Genomic DNA, 20,466 nt, shown 5'->3' on the forward strand with positions numbered 1-20,466 from the left:
AGGAGATGTCCCCTAACGCACTGGTAGGTTTACTTTTGTGCGATTTTAACAATACAGATTCTCTTTAATGGGAAGGTACGCTCACTATGCATGCCTTATAGGGCAGCGCTCGCTGCTTTGCTATGCAAGAAGTATGCCTTCCTTAGTTACGCACATTGCTTACATAGCAATGCGCGTAACTTTAAATGTGGGCAGTCCTGTGAAGTATTGCGGCTGCGATACATCACTAGCGGCCGCAACTATGTTACTTGCTATGTAAGCAACGCGCGTAACTAAGCAAGGCACGTTCCTTACATAGCAGCGAGCTCTGCTATGTAAGGCGTACATAGCGAGCACTCCTTCACATTAATGAATCAAGGTCAAAGTCTTTTATTATAGAAGAATAGTTCGAGTTCAGTTCATGAAACACAAAAGCTTAAGCAGATATCTGCATGATTTGTTTTTATTGCAAAAATACAAAAGACAAAATTCAATCAATATTTTTCAATATAAACCACATGATTAGATCTATTCAATGGTTTGGAGCAAAAAATGGGCAACAACATTTCAAGCCAATTTTAAGCCAATGGCGACTCTTCATCAAGCACTTATGTGATCATTCTTTAAATTCAAAATAATGAGAATTAAACTGTAGTGAAAAGGGTGGTATCATCTCTTAGGAGTGCACTCCTCGCTTGCTTGCATGGTGGTTTGGACGCCCCTCCCAGAGGATGTTGTTGAGCTTATCCTTATAAGGTAGATGTGAGATGCAGCATGGGTGGGTTTGAGATTGATATGGTCAGCCTACCACTCTGCGGCTCTCCACTTCCACTTTAGGGAACATTAGCTAGTGGCTTTCATTTGCTAACATGGCTTCCACCTGTTGGGTGAGCAGAGATTTGCATGCTGGGAAATTTCCCACTCATCCTTACTAAGAACCAGTACTGGAGTGTCTGATAAGAACTGGGGGGTGCAAGAATTCCTCCTTTACTGGCATATCTGCAGCCTCTGATGGTTGGACCCTCAGTGGAGATGGTCAGTGAGATGCAACATGCACATGACGCTTATATTTGGCATTGTGATCCTTTCACAGATGGCCAGAGCTGGGTATTTTAGTGAAGATACATCATCCTTAGGGAACCAGATAGATGTAATGAGTCGGCATATAATTCAGCTTGCAGACAGCTATAGACATGTAAGCTTTGGGTGGAGTCAGACTGTAATGTGTTGTTCTGGTAATCTGTGTGATGGTATACCCAACACATCTTCATACAAGATTGCAAAATTCCCAGTATAAGAATACAGAGTGTGAAGCAGGCCTATTGGGTCGAAAGTTTACTCCATGAATATTTTCAAGTTGGCCAATAAATGTAATCATGTTGATTAAAAACTTCCTGTCAGTACAGGCTATAATATTTAGAATCTGAAACACATTTTATTCGCCAAGCACAACTGGGTCGTGCCTGGAATTGGGTTTAGTACTTGCATGGTTCAGAGTAGAGGTAAGAATGGTACAACAAGGCACAGTGGACAGTAGGAAAAAAACAACAAAGTACAGTAATAGTACAATAAAGCATAGTAATAATAATAACACAAGAAAGCACAGCAATAGTACAATAAAGCACAGTAATAATAATAACACAATAAATCACAGTTAGGCCCTGTTTACACTTAGGGCCTGTTTCCACTACACGCAGATTTGATGCAGATTTGGTGCAGATTGGATGCAGAATGGATGCAAAAAAACTGACTCCAATGAATGCCTATGGGCCTGTTTCCACAAAATGTGATTATTCTGATGCAGATTTTCCCATAGGCATTCATTGGAGTCAGTTTTTCTGCATCCAATCTGCATTAAATCTGCGTGTAGTGGAAACAGGCCCTAAATCAGTTGGTACACGTTTTTTTCCTTCTCCATAGCAGTGCATTGTGAAAAATATTTCAGTTAAAATGCGTTAAGTGTGAAAGGTGCCATAAGAAAATATTGGACTTCCTTTGAAAATCAGTTGACATTTCAGTTATAACTGAGAGCAACTGATTAAGTGTAAATGGGGCCGTTAATAGTAATACAACAAAGCACAGGAATAGTACAACAAAGCACAGGAATAATAATACAACAAAGGACAGTATGAAGCACAGTAATAATAATAATACAACAAAGCACAGGGAAAGTACAATAAAGCACAGTAATAGTACAACAAAGCACAGTAAAATTATGAAAGCAGCATTTTCACTAGACAGACTATCCATTTTGCAACCTTAGGGTGGAAGAGCGTGAGGGGGGTGAGCGCTGGAGGTGGGAGGGCATGGAGGGAGTTCAGGAGTTTGACTGCAGAGGGGAAATTTTATTAAAGATACAAGGGCATAGCTGAAGATATGAGGCATTTTCTGTGCAAGAAGCATTACCCACTTAATAGGCAACAGATCTTTCACCCATTGTTTGTAGCACAGAGAGATGTTGGCAGCAAAAACACATTATTTCTATTTAGAGAAGTAACCACCGTCCTGTGCGGTCTGTGATGATGCAAATGGGGAGGTCTAGGTATCTTTGGCAGAAATCCACCATTTTGGGCAAACCTCTGATGCAAAGTAACAGCTTTGTCTTCCTATTCAGTTGATCACTGCTCCTGTCCTTGACTATCTTTTAACTGCCCTTATAAACGCATTTGTGTAAAGATTACACAATAGACTCTCTGTCACTTTTTGTAAAAGTAGGAAGTAAACAGCAGTATAGATTTAACTGTGAAATAACACACAAAATACAAGACCTCAAAACCTAAAATAGATCTGGATTTATGGTTATCAAAAAGTCAAAAGCAGCCTGCAAGTCTTCTGGGCTAATATATATGCGCCTGTGCAGTACCGCCCTAATGACGTCGGAGAGACCACGTGACCCACGCGGTGGAGCGCAGAAGAAGCTGACTTGGAACCCGACCTGGCGAGGTCAGCTGCGCAAGCAGAGAAGACTGGGAGCCACCGGAGCTGCGGCGAGGGCACAGGATGGCTGCCACGGGCTGGAGGAAGCCCCAGGTAAGTGTATCTTTTTTTTATTTTTATTATTATTAGCTTGAATGTATCCTTTGACGAGGAACTGTCGCGAAAATCTTAAAATTTTAAACACGTACAAATAAGCAGTACATTTTTCCCAGAGTAACATGGACCATAAATTACTTTTCTCCTATGTTCCTTTCACTTACAGTAATTAGTAGAAATCTGCCATTACCGACAGATTTTGGACTAGCCCATCTTCTCATAGGGGGGTTCTCAGGGTTTTCTTTCTTTTTAAAAGCACTTAGTGAATGGCAGTTGTTCTGACAAACTGCCAAAATAATGTACAGCGAGCAGGGAGGCTGGTCAGCATCTTTGTATAAATGTTTTTCAGGGAATGTCTTTATAAACAATAAAGGCCATGCTGAGAATCCCCTATCGAGAGATAAACTAGCACAAAACCTGTCGGTAATGTCAGATTTCTACTACTTACTGTAAGTGACAGCAACACAGTAAGTAGTAGAACTGGGAAACTCTGGGAAAATGTACTTCTTATTTGTATGTGTTTTAAATTTTAAGATTTTCGCAACAGTTCCTTTTACAGATTACAGTTATAAAGATGTTCTATGTCATTTGCAGTAAAGTCCGTTAACTTTTCAGTAGGGTTTTGGGATGTGGAAGGAAACTGGAGTACCTGAAAGAAACATGGGAAACTGTATCCTAGCCGAGATTTAAATCTTGTATGTCATCAGCACTGCATGGTGATGGTGCTAACCCATTAGGTACTGTGATTTAATACCTTATAAACAGAACTGGTTCAGCTTATTGATGCAGGATTTCAACGCAAATGTATGCAGCTTGAAAATCGACCAAGGTGGAATTTGCATAATCCCTCATAATTTGCATTTCATTGACCATCCCTGCTGTCCTATCATTAACCTTGAGTCAGACCTTAATCATTTTTACTCTGAATGCCTAACCTAGCCATTTATCTCTTCTAAGCCTATCCTACACCTTATAAGCATACATGTTAAACATGCCTGCCCGCAGAGCCATCAAATTGGGCCCCCAAGTGCTTTCCCCATTTTGCATTATGTTACCCTACTATAGAGCACCAGGGAAACTATATTGGAGGTGAAGCCCTAGATTAGCAGGGAAGCCATATCAGGGAAGGAGGGGGAAAGTACTAGACACCAGGGAACCGTATAAGGGAAGGAAGTGGGCATCACTAGACACCATGGAGGGAGGGGGGTCACAATACACCAGGAAACTGTATAGGGGAAGGGAGGGGGGGAGCGCTAATCACAAGGGAACTGTATGGGGGGGGGGGGGGGCGCTAATCACCAGGGAACTGTATAAGGGAGGAAGAAGCCACTAGACATCAGGGAATTGTATAGGGGACGAATAAACGAACGAAGGCACTAGACACTAGGAGATTGTAAAGGGCAGGGAGGCAGGGCCATTAAATAGCAGGGAATTGTATAGGGGAGGGAAAGAGAACCACTAGAGTCCAGGGAACCGTATAGGGGAGGGAGGAGTCATTCGACTTTCGGGAACTGTATAAGGGAGGAAGGAGGCATTAGAAACCAGGTAACTGTATAGGGGAGAGAGAAAGGCCACTACACCAGAGATCTGTATAGGGGATGGAGGTGGCCACAAGACACAAGGGAACTGTTTAGGAGAAGGAGGGTGGCCATTAGACACCAGGCAACTTTATAAGGAAGGGAGGTGGCCACTAGACAATGAGGTTGGCCTGTGGCTTGTGAAAAGATTCTTAAGGTGGCCATATGTTACTCGATGGCCACCTGAATGACCTTCAGATAGATCCCTCTCTGATCAGACGGGTCTATTACCTGCCCACACACTACACACAGATTTCCTATAGACTCCAGCGTGAAATGTATTGGAAATTTTCCATACTAGTCTCCTCCTGTCTTGCCCCAGGTCTCCTCCATGTAATGTGTATCCTCCGGTCATGTAATGTGTCGTCACAGAGAAGAAGAATGACTAGCACTTAAGCAATTCATTAATGACCCAGGCAATCAATAGAATCCATTGGTTAACATACACCGTGCAGCCGCCATAGCACAACTTTCCAGTATCAAAAGAATAAGAGAGGGCGGGCGGGCACCAGTGCTCGTATCACCATAAAAACATTTATTGGCGTCAGATGGTAAAAACAGAGGAGGCCCCTGATGGAGAGCGCTCCCCTCTACCTGACAGCTGTTTCACAACATCCGTTGTCTCATCAGAGATTTTGCGGTAGTGCAGAGAGGCCGGTAACTGCGCTAGATCCGGGCCGTGCGTCTGACGTCACCGGCCCCTCCTCTCACTGTGCGTGACAGACTTCCCCCTCTCCAATCGGGTGCTTTGTGTACATATGATGCGCTGCAAAAAGCTGCACCTATCCTTGAGGTGGGCGGGACACGGACTGGCCAATCCACAGCCGCAAATCAGTCCGTGTGTCATCCCAACTCACCCCTCCCAGGGGGTCGCTATAGCAACTAATAAATACAGAATACGCAATGCCCGCGGGAGAGATAGATACAGTGGGTTGCAAAAGTATTCGGCCCCCTTGAAGTTTTCCACATTTTGTCATATTACTGCCACAAACATGAATTAATTTTATTGGAATTCCACATGAAAGACCAACACAAAGTGGTGTACACATGAGAAGTGGAATAAAAATCATACATGATTCCAAACATTTTTTACAAATAACTGCAAAGTGGTGTGTGCATAATTATTCGGCCCCCTTTGATCTGAGTGCAGTCAGTTGCCTATAGACATTGCCTGATGAGTGCTAATGACTAAATAGAGTGCACCTGTGTGTAATTTAATGTCAGTACAAATACAGCTGCTCTGTGAGGGCCTCAGAGGTTGTCTAAGAGAATATTGGGAGCAACAACACCGTGAAGTCCAAAGAACACACAAGACAGGTCAGGGATCAAGTTATTGAGAAATTTAAAGCAGGCTTAGGCTACAAAAAGATTTCCAAAGCCTTGAACATCCCACGGAGCACTGTTCAAGCGATCATTCAGAAATGGAAGGAGTATGGCACAACTGTAAACCTAACAAGACAAGGCCATCCACCTAACCTCACAGGCTGAACAAGGAGAGCGCTGATCAGAAATGCAGTCAAAAGGCCCATGGTGACTCTGGACAAGCTGCTGAAATCTACAGCTCAGGTGGGAGACTCTGTCCATAGGACAACTATTAGTCATGCACTGTACAAAGTTGGCCTTTATGGAAGAGTGGCAAGAAGAAAGGCATTGTTAACAGAAAGCATAAGAAGTCCCGTTTGCAGTTTGCCACAAGCCATGTGGGGGACACAGCAACCATGTGGAAGAAGGTGCTCTGGTCAGATGAGACCAAAATGGAACTTTTTGGCCAAAATGCAAAACGCTATGTGTGGCGGAAAACTAGGACTGCTCATCACTCTGAACACACCATCCCCACTGTCAAATATGGTCGGGGGGTGCATCTCTTCTGCAGGGACAGGGAAGCTGGTCAGAGTTGATGGGAAGATGGATGGAGCCAAATACAGGGCAAACTTAGAAGAAAACCTCTTGGAGACTGCAAAAGACTTGAGACTGGGGCGGATGTTCACCTTCTAGCAGGACAATGACCCTAAACATAAAGACAGGGCAACAATGGAATGGTTTAAAAACAAAACATATCTATGTGTTAGAATGGCCCAGTCAAAGTCCAGATCTAAATCCAATCGAGAATGTGTGGCAAGATCTGAAAACTGCTGTTCACGAACGCCGTCCATCTAATCTGACTGAGCTGGAGCTGTTTTGCAAAGAAGAATGGGCAAGGATTTCAGTCTCTAGATGTGCAAAGCTGGTAGAGACATACCCTAAAAGACTGGCAGCTGTAATTGCAGCAAAAGGTGGTTCTACAAAGTATTGACTCAGGGGGCTGAATAATTACGCACACCCCACTTTGCAGTTATTTATTTGTAAAAAATGTTTGGAATCATGTATGATTTTTAATCCACTTCTCACATGTACACCACTTTGTATTGGTCTTTCACGTGGAATTCCAATAAAATTGATGCATGTTTGTGGCAGTAATGTGACAAAATGTGGAAAACTGCAAGGGGGCTGAATACTTTTGCAACCCACTGTATTTGCCATACAGTAAAGCCAGGCATAGGAGGCCAGATTACAAGTGAGTGACATAAGCAGCACCATCAATGTTATATAAAAAAACAGGAGACAAGTGTGGAAGATGTGGGGAGCATGCAATATTTTTTAAAGAGACCACACTCCCTATTAGAATACTCCGTTATGTGAGAGACAGGAGGGGGAAAGGCAGGGGACCCCAGAAGGAAAACCAACAGCAGCAGATTTTAAATACATGTAGAGGCATACTAATTACAACATTATATACATTCTTTAGTAGATATAATACCTTTTAGGTCCTATAACTAGTTCTTAGCCTGGACAACAACCAGAACAAAGCAATAGGGCTCCAAAAAGCAGCTTAGTTCATTTTTCTCATTTAATCCTAAATTCCCTATCGCATTAGTCACAGCAATAATTTTAGCCTCCCTCTGCAAGAGTAACTTAACCCTATTCCCGCCTCTAGGTGGAGTTTAACGGTACACAGGCCCACAATTTCCATTGCTGTGACATCACCACCATGAGTATCATTAAAATGTTCAATCACCCTTGGACAACCATGTCCCGAATCAATCTTATGCTCTTGGAGCCTTTCTCTCATTGGTCTGGTCCCCTGCCTTTCCCCCTCCTGTCTCTCACATAATGGAGTATTCTAATAGGGAGTGTGGTCTCTTTAAATAATATTGCATGCTCCCCACATCTTCCACACTTTTCTCCTGGTTTCTTATATAACTTTGATGGTGCTGCTTATGTCACTCACTTGCACTCTGGCCTCCTATGCCTGGCTTTACTGTATGGCAGATATCTCTCTCTTACGCGGGCATTGTGTATTCTGTATCTACTAGTTGCTATAGCGACCCCCTGGGAGGGGTGAATTGGGATGACAAACTGACTGGCCGCGCCGCTAGTATCGCTCATGATTTGCGGCTGTGGATTGGCCAGTCCATGTCCCGCCCACCTCAAGGATAGGTGCAGCTTTTTGCAGCGTGTCATATGTACACAAAGTGCCCGATTAGAGAGGGGAAAGTCTGTCACACACGGTGGGAGGAGGGGACGGTGACGTCAGACGCACGGCCCGGATACAAGATGAGGCTACGATCTAGCGCAGTTACCGGCCTCTCTGCACCCCCGCAAAACCTCTGATGTTACAACGGATATCGTGAAACAACTGTCAGGGGGAGCGCTCTCCATCGGTGGCCTCCTCTGTTTTTACCATCTGCTGCCAATAAATGTTTTTATGGTGATACGAGCACTGGTGCCCTCCCTCTCTCTTATTTTTTTGATAATGTAATGTATTGTCCCCGCGGGCTCACCTATCCACTGCTGTGCCTCCTCCAATATCCCGAATCTTCTCTCGATTGCCTGCAGTGATGTCCATATCCTGTGACTCTGTGGCACTTGTGTGACCTCACAGTGGGTCATATGGTACAGGCGCCTAGTGGTAATGTAGGGAAGACTTGGGATACCGGAGAAGACAGGCCAGAGGTTAGGTGTGCTTGGGAGATGCACATTAAACATAGGGGAGACTGGCTGGGGGTCTGTTGATCGTCAGGGAATCGAATGCCACAACCAACGTGCATCTCGCCCTTTTGAGCGAGAGCTTTCCAGCATGCCGAGCTGATCTTTTCAACCAATTTTGGACAGAAATTGATGGAAATTACAATCAGGTGGCCACATTGCAGCATCGATCTCTGGCAGATTTGATCATTATGATCAAATCTGCCAGATATTGATGCTGCAAATCTACCTGTAAAACAAATCGCAACTGATATTTAACCCTAAGTGGACTTGCTACCACAAATCTCCTCTATCCAGACTCTCTGACAACCGATATTTACCTGCAGGTCCTAATAATTGTTTTATCAATCAAACAGTAGTAAACTACAATGCTTCACTTGTAGGCTGTTATTTGGAAGGGATGATGTCATAAGGTGCATTTAAAGGGAAATGCTTTATATTTCCCAGAGACCATTGCATGAATTTTCCTTCCTTACTCCAATGATGTCATTAAGCATTGTGAAAATGATACATACAGGCCAGGATCCTGAATTACATTGAGTATTGCTCTTGATCCGCACTAAAGTCAGTGTTTTAAACCATAGAATCTATTGCATGCATGTGTTACAGCCCTAACTTCCTCTTCCTCTTTAGTGTACTGAAAAAATGTTCACACTGTGAACTTTAAAGCTTTACTGTATGTGTTATTTGTGAAAGGGGAACTGAGAAGATGGCAAATTCACAGTTCATTTCAACAGGGCTTAGTGAGAGGAAATGACAGATACATTGTGCAAAACATGCATGCTGCTACCTACTAAATCTATGGCACATAATATGGAAACTAATATATGGCAATTATACTCACCAAGGCCTTATTAAGGGCTTGTTCACACTGCAGGCGTCGACATTTATTTATTTTTTTTACACGTGCTCGATTTTTAAGATCGCCCACCAAACGCTTGTGCAATGAATGTCTATGAGAAGGTTCATATTCGCGTGGGTCGTGCGCTGTCCATTCAGTAAAGTAGTGCATGCACCATTTTTGAGCTATTGAATACCATGAACAGATTGTGTAGGTAAATTTTCATAACATGGAGGTGATACCTCAATTTTGACTGTCCAATCACTGACTAATGTTGTGTACCAGGCTTAATTCTCCTGTAACTAAGCCCAACACTAACCTCTAAACCTTGTCACCTAACCCTAACCTGCCTATAACTAAGCCCAACACTAACCTCTAACCCTCCTACAACTAAGCCCAACAATAACCTCTAACTCTATCTCCTTACACTAACCCTTCTATAACTAAGCCTAACGCTAACCTCTCACCTCTCACCCTATCTCCAAACACTAACCCTTTTATAACTAACCTCTATCCCTATGGCACTCTATAAGGCTATAGCTGTGCTGCCAGCACCAAGAGCTGAGCACCCAGCACCTCAGCTGATATGGCAAAGCCGAACCCCTGTGCCCAAACTAACCTCAGATTCACCTGTAAGTGTAATATCCCTAAAGTCTCAATTCTTTGCATATATGCAATTGTTTTATGAAATAGTGTGAGGTCAGCATTACTGTTCTCTTTCCTTCCCTCTGTGAGCTCTGTGAGTATCGTATGTTTCTATGTTGTGGAAATAAAGGCATGCCAGAGGATGATGTCATCAAGTGATTATAGGGAACAGGTTTGCTATTTCTGCTTGTCTGCTGCATTGCTGCACAGTCATGTGTAAAGATGGGGGTTTAGGAGTGCAGTAAAGTGGAGGAAGGGGGTGGGGTCTTACCGGAATGACAAGCTCAATCAATGTCTTGGCAAGGAGTTAAATACAAACTGACTTTTGTTCCATAAGTATAGTGCAAACATAGCATACACCATATTGAACTTTCCTAAAATGTTTGAAAAGTAAATAGCTTTAAGGGAATTGTGTTTTTCCTATTCAGTTTATTTTTTCCATCAGTTTACCCTTCTGGGGCTTCTTTACAGTAAACAGAAGTGCTCCTGAGGTAAAGTTGTGGTGGTATGCGCAGGCTGAGGACCTGTGCACTGCTGCACGCAGACCGCAGAGCAGTTATGTGACCTTAGGATGTTTAGAGAAGTTCTTAGCATTTTAGTCAGAAACTTGTTTTACTGGCTCAATGAGAGGACAATAAAAGCATTAAGGTAGTTATGGCTCAAGTTTCTGTTTTCTTTCATCATGCCAGGTGAATTCTACTCACTAATATTACAGTGGCTGGATACCGTACTGATAGGGCTCAGCCTCTGACACAGGAGACCAGAGTTCAAATTTGTTCCTGTTCAGTAAGCCAGCACCTATTTAAGAAGGCAAGACTCCCTAAAGGTGGCCATACATGGTACAATTTTTCAATTAGATTATTTAGTTCGATTATTCCATTAGATCGAATATAAAGATTTTTCCAGCATGTCCGATCATTTTTCCCGAAAAAACGGGATAATCGTTCGAATTTCTTGATCGAAAAAAAAAAATATTTTCAACTTTCATTCAATTCGATCATTTAGATCGAATAAACGGGAAAATCGAACGTTTTTATTGTACCGTGTATGGCCACCATAACACTGCTACTGCCTATAGAGCGCATCCAAGTGGCTGCTGCTCTGGCACTTTAAGTCCCCCTGGAGAAAAGCGCGATATAAATGTTCTGTTTCTCATCTTATCTTATATCAGCAATAGTCAAGGTAAGTCAAAAAACAGCAACTACAAAAGCAAATCCATTTACTAAAGGGCAACAAGTAAAATCAAGCAGCAAATGCTAAAAATGACTTAAAAAGATAAGTCACCATTTTAAGGGGTGACCGCCCTTCATTCCTATTAAATAAAGAATGGAAAAAGTAAAAATAACCCCATATATCTTCTCCGCATAAACCACTTACCGATATTTACCTCACAAGGGGGTGTGCTCACTAAACTGCGGTAAGCAGAATAACGTGATAGTCTTTCCACACGATGGGTAGAGTGTAATGCATTGCATGTAATGTATTACATTGTGCTCTACTTGTCGTGCTTCAGTCTTAACTCGTGCTAGTTTAGTGAATACACCCCAAGATCAGATGTAAACCTTACTGACGCATTATCCTGCTGTCTGCAAGGCCGGATTTATACTTTGTGTGCCCCTAGGCCAAGTATGTCGTGGCTTCCCTTTCATGTGCAGCAGCGCCCCTCCCATTCCATGTGTATCATCTATGTACAGCCCCTCTCTTTCATGAACAGTCCCCTTGGGCATCAGCTTCCCTTTTCATGTGTTTCAGCCTCCTCTTTCATATGTAGCAAGCCCACTTTCATGTTCAGGTGCCCCCTGGGGCTGAAGCCGTCCAAGGCACTGGCCTTAGGGGCCTTTCCAGAAATCCGGCCCTGGCTGTCAGGTGTTTCTGGAAAGCTGACTGTAACCCAAGCAACGGCAAGAGTTATTGGCAGAATTTCCAGCTCCCATCCACATCACAGTAAAAACTGCCATTATTCTCAGTGTCCTGAGCATGTCCGCTTAATAGTAGCGGGGAGCACAGAATGGGCAGACCCGGATCCAGGTCAGCAGGCAAGCAAAGGATGGTAATATTTCTGATGAATAGAGGTAGCACAATTATTATATGCCTGCAAAGACCAGAAATAAGGATACCTTTAGGCTGGTTTCAGACCATAAACCAGCGTTGGCGATGTGGGGCGTCGCACTCGACATACTGCATCGCACCATCAAAAACAGGCCTTCATTTGTGCTGTGTTCCCTGTCTGGCCACCGGCCAAGCAGGAAGTGACTCCCGCTGGCCATCATACTCACATATCAACTTCTACTCAAACAATAGCTATTTGAATGAGGAGTAATCAATCATTTGGATATCGAGCTGCAGTCAATCTGTGTACCTTTACAATTTAACCAGGAGTATTATATAACTAGTGTCAGTAGGTTTTGAAAAATGTCTTTTCAATGGGACTGCAGCCTCTGGTTACAGGAGTCGGTGCTGCACGACTGTATATGGCTGAGATCTGTCTCTTGGCCAATCTGCCCATCATTGCTAGATGCATGGCCACCTTTACTACAGGGCAGGAATCATACATGGTAATGATGTTCATCCTAGTATGTATCAGTCACCCTTTACTAGGGATGATAAATGAGAAGCAAATTGTTCTGAGTTTACGCAATTGTATGCAAATTGTATGCAAATACATGCAGCTTCCAAATGGACCAATCAATTTAAACTAGTGTTTTTCTATTGGCCCATTTTGAATCTGCATATATTTGCATATGAATTTGCATAAATTTGCATAAACGCTGAAATATTTGCATATCATTGATCCCTACACGTTACACGTTACAGTTCTGTTGTCTAATATCATTGATCCCTACACGTTACACGTTACAGTTCTGTTGTCAAATAAACCCTACTATACACTACGTGTTTCCTACATAACAAAATGAAGTGCATGTGCAATTGAGTAAATAATATAGTTAAGAAAAACGGTCAACTATACATTGTCAATCCATCATATACTATTAGTGCCTGTATAATGAGGCCAGACATGTAGGGTCACATAATACTGTATATACAGTAGTAGGGTTTATAGGATACTCATCTAGAGCCAATTGGCCAATGAGAGCAGCTTAGAGAGGGAGGAAGGGGTGTCCTGGGCAGGCATAATTTACCACTTAGGTCTGAGTCCCATTGTTTTAAATAACGAGACTTTAAAGTGAACCCGAGGTGAAAATAAACTGATAAGATAAACCATTATATTTATCCTCCTACTCCTAAAAATGATTTTTTTTAAGTATCCTGTGGTTTTCTTTTATATTTAAACATTTAGAAAGTAGGTTGAATGTTTTACTGTCTCTAATCAGTGGCAGCCTATTAAGTATCCCAGAGTTAGAAATTGGTCAATAGTTCATGTATTTTATCCCTCCTTGTCCTCAGCTGTTGTATTCTGCCAGGAAAACTTGCTGTAATTTGCTTATCTGTGATGTTTACTTTATTCCCAACAAGGTATGGACAGGACAGATTCTGTCACTTCTATGCCTAGAACTCTTATAGGCAGCAAAATAAAACGTAAAAAGTAAAACAGCCTGGTTATTAATGATTTATACTGTACATATACATGTTTATTAGACTGTGAGCTCCTCTCTGAGGGACAGTTAATGACAAGACTATGTACTCTGTACAGTGCTGTTGAAGATGTAGGCACTATATAAATACTAAATAATAATAATCCTGAAAAATGTACTACATTCTATTAACCGTGACTACAGTTCTTCGGTAAGTTTGTAGTTTTTTTTAATATACAGTCCTTATTAACCACTTGTTTAATGTCTCACAGATTGCTGAAGGCATGGCTTACATAGAAAGGAAGAATTATATTCATCGGGATCTCAGGGCAGCCAACGTGTTAGTCTCTGAATCTCTAATGTGCAAAATAGCTGACTTTGGTCTGGCTCGAGTCATTGAAGATAACGAGTACACAGCCAGAGAAGGTATGTTTGTTTTGTTATGGCTGTAAATGTGAATTTTGCCAGCAGTTAGGCTAGGGGCCCACTGGCGGCACTTGCTGATCGCCGGGGATCAGCAAAGCCCTGCAACAGTGGAACCCTACTGTCGTGGTTCCACTTGCAGCGCTGTGATCAGGGAACAATCACAAAGCCCTGCATGCAGCATTTTGGATGCAATCTTATAGAGCCAAATCGCGATGGCTTCTGAAATCACACTTTAAATCACGGGACTTCCTCAATTCGGGAATCGGGTTCTCTTTGCGATCTTCCATAAAGCACCACCGGTGGGCTTCAAGCCTTAACCTGGGTCTGGATATGCGATAATGGTCAGCCATGTAACACACAATCCATTACCTTTTAAGTCTTCTACTCACAGAAACAGAGCAGTGTTGCAGTTTATGTGGCCAGACTGAAATACAGTTTGATTATTTTAATAATATCAATAGAAATTGTATGATTACCTGAAAGTTTAATGCAGAAATTACAGCACGATTGCTTTTTTTTTTTTCTTCTTCTTCTGTCTGAACTTAATTCTTTTTATCCATTGCCCATGTAGGGTGATGTAAAAAGTCTTGTCGAATTGGACAGAGGTCAGGACACTCCCAGTTTGAGTCTAGCAAAGTCAGACTTCAGTCAGAGCACCTGATCTGCATTGTTTAAAAGGAAATAAATATGGTAGACTCCATATCCCTTTGATTTCAGGTGTGCTTCAAAGGTGTGCTTGATTTCAGGTGTGCTTTAAAGAGAACCCGAGGCCGATATATGAAATCTCAATAAGACACAGAGGCATGTCCTGTGTACAATGACATGACTCTGTATTTTTCTGAACTGGCCCCAGTCCCCCCATGCTCTGCTGCCCCCCCTACCCTTATAAAGCAGATTCCTTATTGTCACTGAGAGAATGTCATTTACTCCTGGAAGTCTGAGCAAATTTTGGACTTAATAAAACAATACAAAATGTAACTTTATTTCTTTATAATTCTTCACAGGAGCAAAATTCCCAATAAAATGGACTGCACCTGAGGCCATCAACTTTGGGTCGTTTACAATTAAATCAGATGTGTGGTCTTTTGGTATTCTGCTGTATGAAATCATCACATATGGGAAGATCCCATACCCAGGTATGTTACAGGAGACGGACGCTAATAATCAATATACCAACTAATTGATGAAATCAGATCAAAATGTATAAGTTCATGCCGATACTGCTACTGCTACTGATATGCATTCCTCAGTAGTCTTTAGTAATTCAGCGGATTTCTCCTGCCTTTTTATTGGGTCGTTCTGTGAAACATTACAAGCTTAATAAACTTGTCTTTGTTACCTTCTGTGGGAAGAGTATCCTGAACTTCTGCAGTTGCTGGTTACTGTTAAGAAGTACATTAAGGCTGAATTCCAGGTATTATTATTAATTTTTTTTAAGTGGGTAACAAACACTTCCCCATAGTAGCTAAAAACTGAAAGAAAAACCCTGTACAAATACCTTTTCCCTAGCTGGAAAATAATTATACAAACATTTGTATAGCGCTTTTCTCCTGTCGGACTTAAAGTGCTTAGGAGCTGCAGCCACACAAGAGGGCATCCTGCAGTATTAGGAAGTCTTGCCCAAGGAATCCTTACTGAATAGGTACTGACCCTAGCCAGGAATCAAGCCCTGGTCATCAGTGGCATAGCTAAGGAGCAGTGGGCCCCGATGCAAGTTTTACAATGGGGCCCCCCAAGCACTCTATACGTAACAATTGATACGGCGCACCAAAACCTGCCAATGGCAACTACAGTGTCAGAGGTGCAAGAAGGGGATGGGGAACAGTTTAAGGATCACCACTATTCAAAGTATCTATAGAAGTGATTATTATGAGCACAGGACCAACAGAGAGCTAATACTGTAGTTGAGGGAGGGCCCTTCGGGGCCCCTCTGGCCCAAGGGCCCCGATGCGGTCGCTACCTCTGCAACCCCTATTGCTACGCCCCTGCTGGTCATCCATAACAAAGGCAGAGCCCTTAAAGGAGAACTGAAGTGAGAGGGATTATGGAGGCTGCCATATTTATTTCCTTTGAAGCAATGCCCGTTGCCTGGCTGTCTAGCTGATCCTCTGCTTCTAATACTTTTAGCCACAGCCCCTGAACAAGCATATACAGATCAGGTATCTCAGAAAAACACTTATGCGCCTGTATGTACCATCACATATACATTCTTTTATTCAAAGTCATAAATACAAAGGCATGAATCCCCTATAAAACCAGATAAAATTACCTATGAATGCAAAAATCACTAACCAACTTTCTCAGTACCACCGCCCTATGGCACACTGCCTGGCACACACCACAACAGGTACCTATTGTGGTGTGTGCCAGGCAGTGTGCCATAGGGTGGTGGTACTGAGAAAGTTGGTTAGTGATTTTTGCATTCATAGGTAATTTTATCTGGTTTTATAGGGGATTCATGCCTTTGTATTTATGACTTTGAATAAAAGAATGTATATGTGATGGTACATACAGGCGCATAAGTGTTTTTCTGAGATATTTTTTACTTTAACGGTGGGGGTGTGAGTAACCCCACTTATCACTTGTTGCAGCCAATCGTATTGATTTTAGATTCAGTGGGCTCAAAATCACTTATTTACATATTTTTGGATATACAGATCAGGTGTTTGTGACATTATTGTCAGATCTGACAAGATGAGCCTCATGCTTATTTCTGGTGTTATTCAGACACTACTGCAGAGACATAGATCAGCAGGGCTGCCAGGCAACTGGTATAGTTTAAAAGGAAGTAAATATGGCAGCTACCTTATTTTTCTCACTTCATTTGCCCTTTAACCAGTATACTATCCAGCTACCCATGTGACCACACCTGTGCTGGAACTTGCCTACCATTCAGCGTACTCATATGACATTCATTTCTTAGCTAAGAAATGACATTTAGACCCGGTTCACATTACGACTCTAATGCAGCAGATGCAGAAATGGTGCGGGAAGCACATCCATCACATCGTTAACATTATGTGCCATCTTGCATCCGCTCTGTTTTCTTGCCACCTGTCTGCCGCTGCTGCTGACTCTTCTGCTCGTCCCAAAACCGATTGGAGCAGGATTGTAAAAAAATCCAACTAGAGTTCTTCCTAGCAACAGAGAAGATTCTCATTGGTCCACCATGAACCAATGAGAATTTTCCCTTTTGCTAAGGATTCCTGCAAACCAATGGGGTGCCCCATGCTTTTTCTGGGCTCTGATCTGCTTCTCCACTGCAGTGCACAAAACGGTGGGTGTCAGTGGTGGCAGAACAGATTTGCATTGTACAGGTGAGTTGGCATTTTGCATGCAGCGACCAGCCTAATGGGAACAGACACAGTCCATTCCCATAGGCTTCCATTGCACCCAATTTGTGGCGTTTGCAGCGCAATCGTAATACAGTGGTGGAAAAATGCAGCACGCTGGGATTTTGCATATACAGTCCAGTCCACATGTGGTTTGTTCGTGTTCCCTAGAGATAGCAAAGACGCTAGAACTGCCCTGGTCCAACCAGCTGCTACGTTCTCCCGCAAACAACGTTCAGACCTTCATGCTGGTAACGTTTTATTCCCATTTTTTATTTTTGAGCAAACTGTCTTGTGTGTCTTTGTAATTTTTTCTTTGTTTTTGTAAATCTTTTGTATATATTACTTTCTGCACTGTTCCACTTCTTCTGGAATATTAAATATTTATTTAATAAGTCTTGACTCTGATGTACTAATAGAACTCATAGCCTAGAGAGAGACCGCAGTGTAATTTGCGTTACAAGTTCAGTACCTGTTTGTACTGCTGGGATTGTGCCTTGCTACCGTGTGATTGTATTGTGTGTGCGGCGTTTCCGTATTTTGGCCTAAGCACGCAGCTGACCCAAATACGAAAACCCTGGACTGAGTGCAGGCCACTCGACAGCAGAGTGGGAATTGTTGAAGTGTCTAGCAGGTGCTAGTGGTGGCAGAGAGTGAGAAGTGTTACTGAGGGGTGACAGCCTTGTGTTAGCTTGAATAAGGCTGCTTCCTCTCCCGATCTAGTCAAACCCCCAGTCGGGAACCGTCTCTGCAGGCTTGCCGTGGGGCCGATTCCTCCCACTGGGCAAAATTATCCAGAACTATGGCCTAGAATACCATTGTTATGCAGATGACACACAACTATATCTGTCCTTCAAGCCTGGCACCCAAGACCCATCAGCATCCATAAATGCGTGTCTAGTGGGTTTACAAAATTGGATGAACACCAGCTGGTTGAGGCTGAACTCTGACAAAACCGAGGTGTTGGTGGTAGGTGGTCCACACATGATGGATAAAGTTCAAAACACTCACCACCTCAAACTAGCAATTGGGGGAGATACCGTACAGTATAAAGACTCTTTGCGAAACCTTGGGGTGATCCTGGATGGAAATCTAAAACTCAGACAGCAGGTATCAGCTGTCGTCAAGTCTTCCTTCTTCCATCTAAGAAATATAGCGAGAATCAAACCCCTTATCCCATGTGAAGATCTACCTGCTTTCCCATGTCCTCCTTGACATTGCCGCTGCTCGCCGGGACCCTCTGGAATATCAGGGCTGTGTACCTCTTCCGGCAAGAAGAGTATGGGCCCGATGTTCCATTCCAACAAGCCTTTGCTGGAATTCTTGGGGGGGGGGAGGTGCACTTGGCAACTGGGGATCGGAGGACGTGTGGGAAACCTTTATAGGATCCAGAAGCTTCCCTCTTCTTAGCTAAGTATGTGTTTTCGTGTGTGAGGTTTGTCTCGGGTACACTTTTTAAAGTTCACATCTATGGAGCAGTGAGAAGCACAACATGAATTACTGTGTACACAATCCTTAATGCCTTTTTGCATGTGTGCACTCATGTTAAATGTTGCTGCATTGTGTTTCGTGAGGCTGAGATGTGGCTGCAGCACGTAGTCGCTCACAATATACTTGCATTAGGAGTGGCTGGACTACAGACAGTTTCACTTCCCTGGAAAGGGGAAAATCTTCACTCAGCAACTGACTATGGAAATTCTGCAGAAGTTATGCTAACTGCCTGTTAGCATGACTTGTCACAGCCTTTGGAAACCTAATAGGAGGGGCATGTAGCAGTCGAGTTGCCTATGTGGCAAGTCCCTTACAGCTGTTCCCACAACAGCTAATGTACTTGGTAAATTCACATTTCTCGTATACTGAACTTTCAGTATTGAAATGCTACCATGGGGAAAAAGTTAGAGAAATATATATTAAATACATATTATACCTAAAGTCACAAGTCCAAAATGCATGCAGTGAGTCAGTGTTCCTATGACCACAATCTCTAGGCAACATAGATAAGCAGATATATCCAGCATGACTAAAAAGCAAACACAATACCGTTGTGTGTATCTTATGCGATTGTTGCAGTAATGTTTTATAGCTTAGCTGAGGCCAAGATACATAGCTCTGTCAACTGTAGATCTGACTAGTGAAATGCAGAACAGTCCTCACTTTCATTGCATCATGTAGCCAAGCAGCAATATAATGCCTGTTGTATAATAATGTTATTTACAAATGAAAAGAGCACTTCATGCAGAATTACCCTCTGAAGATCAACCAGTTAAAATGACTGTACATTTTGAGTCTCCATACACTTAAAAAAGAAAGAAAATCCTGATTTTGCTAGAAAGTGCTTCCCTGCATTAGACTGCTTACTCTGATCAAGTCTTAGCAACATTTAGGCAATTAAAGGACAACTGAAGTGAGCGGTATTTGGGGGCTGTCATATTTATTTCCTTGTAAACAAAACCAGTTGTCAGGCACCTGCTGATCTTTCATTCATTAGTACTTAGCATATGAATCACACACCTGAACAAATCATGCAGCAAATGCAGTCAAACTTAAGTCAAACATCTGATCTGCATGCTTGTTCGGGGTCTATGAGTTTTAGAGGCAGAGGATCAGCAGGACAGCCAGGCAATTTGCATTATTTAAAAGGAAATATACCGGTATATGGCAGCCTCCACATCCCTCTTGCTTAATTTGTCCAATAACCATTTACTGGAGAGGCTTCAGCAGCGCTGGGCAAACTACGGCCTGGCGACAGGATTCATCTCCTTCCCCCCCCCCCCTCCCTCCCTGCCGCGTCGCACGCAGGCAGCGGGGGATTTTAAACTCGCCTCGATCACTGATTACCGTGTTGCGTCTCCATGGCAACAGGGCGTAACATGACATGATGTGGGGAAGTGCCAGCGTGGCTGCCAGCATGTAATACGCTAGCATGTCCCGACGTCACGTCTAGTGACGCGGGAATCTGTGATCGATGGGAGTCTGAAGTCCCCCGCTGCCCGCTCACAACTCTGCAGGGAGGGGGGGGGGGGATTTAAGGAATGCAGCCCACGGTCCACAGCATGCCGCCCGAGACGCTTAGT

The 20,466-nt window shown here is 43.0% G+C and overlaps 1 protein-coding gene across 5 annotated transcripts in view; it reads left to right on the plus strand.

Annotated features, from left to right (window-relative positions):
• Positions 1 to 20,466, plus strand: part of LYN (LYN proto-oncogene, Src family tyrosine kinase) — a 218,183-nt gene that overhangs the window by 190,342 nt on the left and 7,375 nt on the right. For all 5 annotated transcript variants that reach the window (XM_068237399.1, XM_068237400.1, XM_068237398.1 and 2 more), the window contains exons 11-12: positions 13,907 to 14,060; positions 15,065 to 15,196. In XM_068237399.1, the coding sequence (XP_068093500.1) occupies positions 13,907 to 14,060; positions 15,065 to 15,196 (286 nt within the window). The remainder of the gene's footprint in view (positions 1 to 13,906; positions 14,061 to 15,064; positions 15,197 to 20,466) is intronic.

Source organism: Hyperolius riggenbachi, chromosome 5 (genome assembly GCF_040937935.1).
Source record: "Hyperolius riggenbachi isolate aHypRig1 chromosome 5, aHypRig1.pri, whole genome shotgun sequence".
NCBI lineage: Eukaryota > Metazoa > Chordata > Amphibia > Anura > Hyperoliidae > Hyperolius > Hyperolius riggenbachi.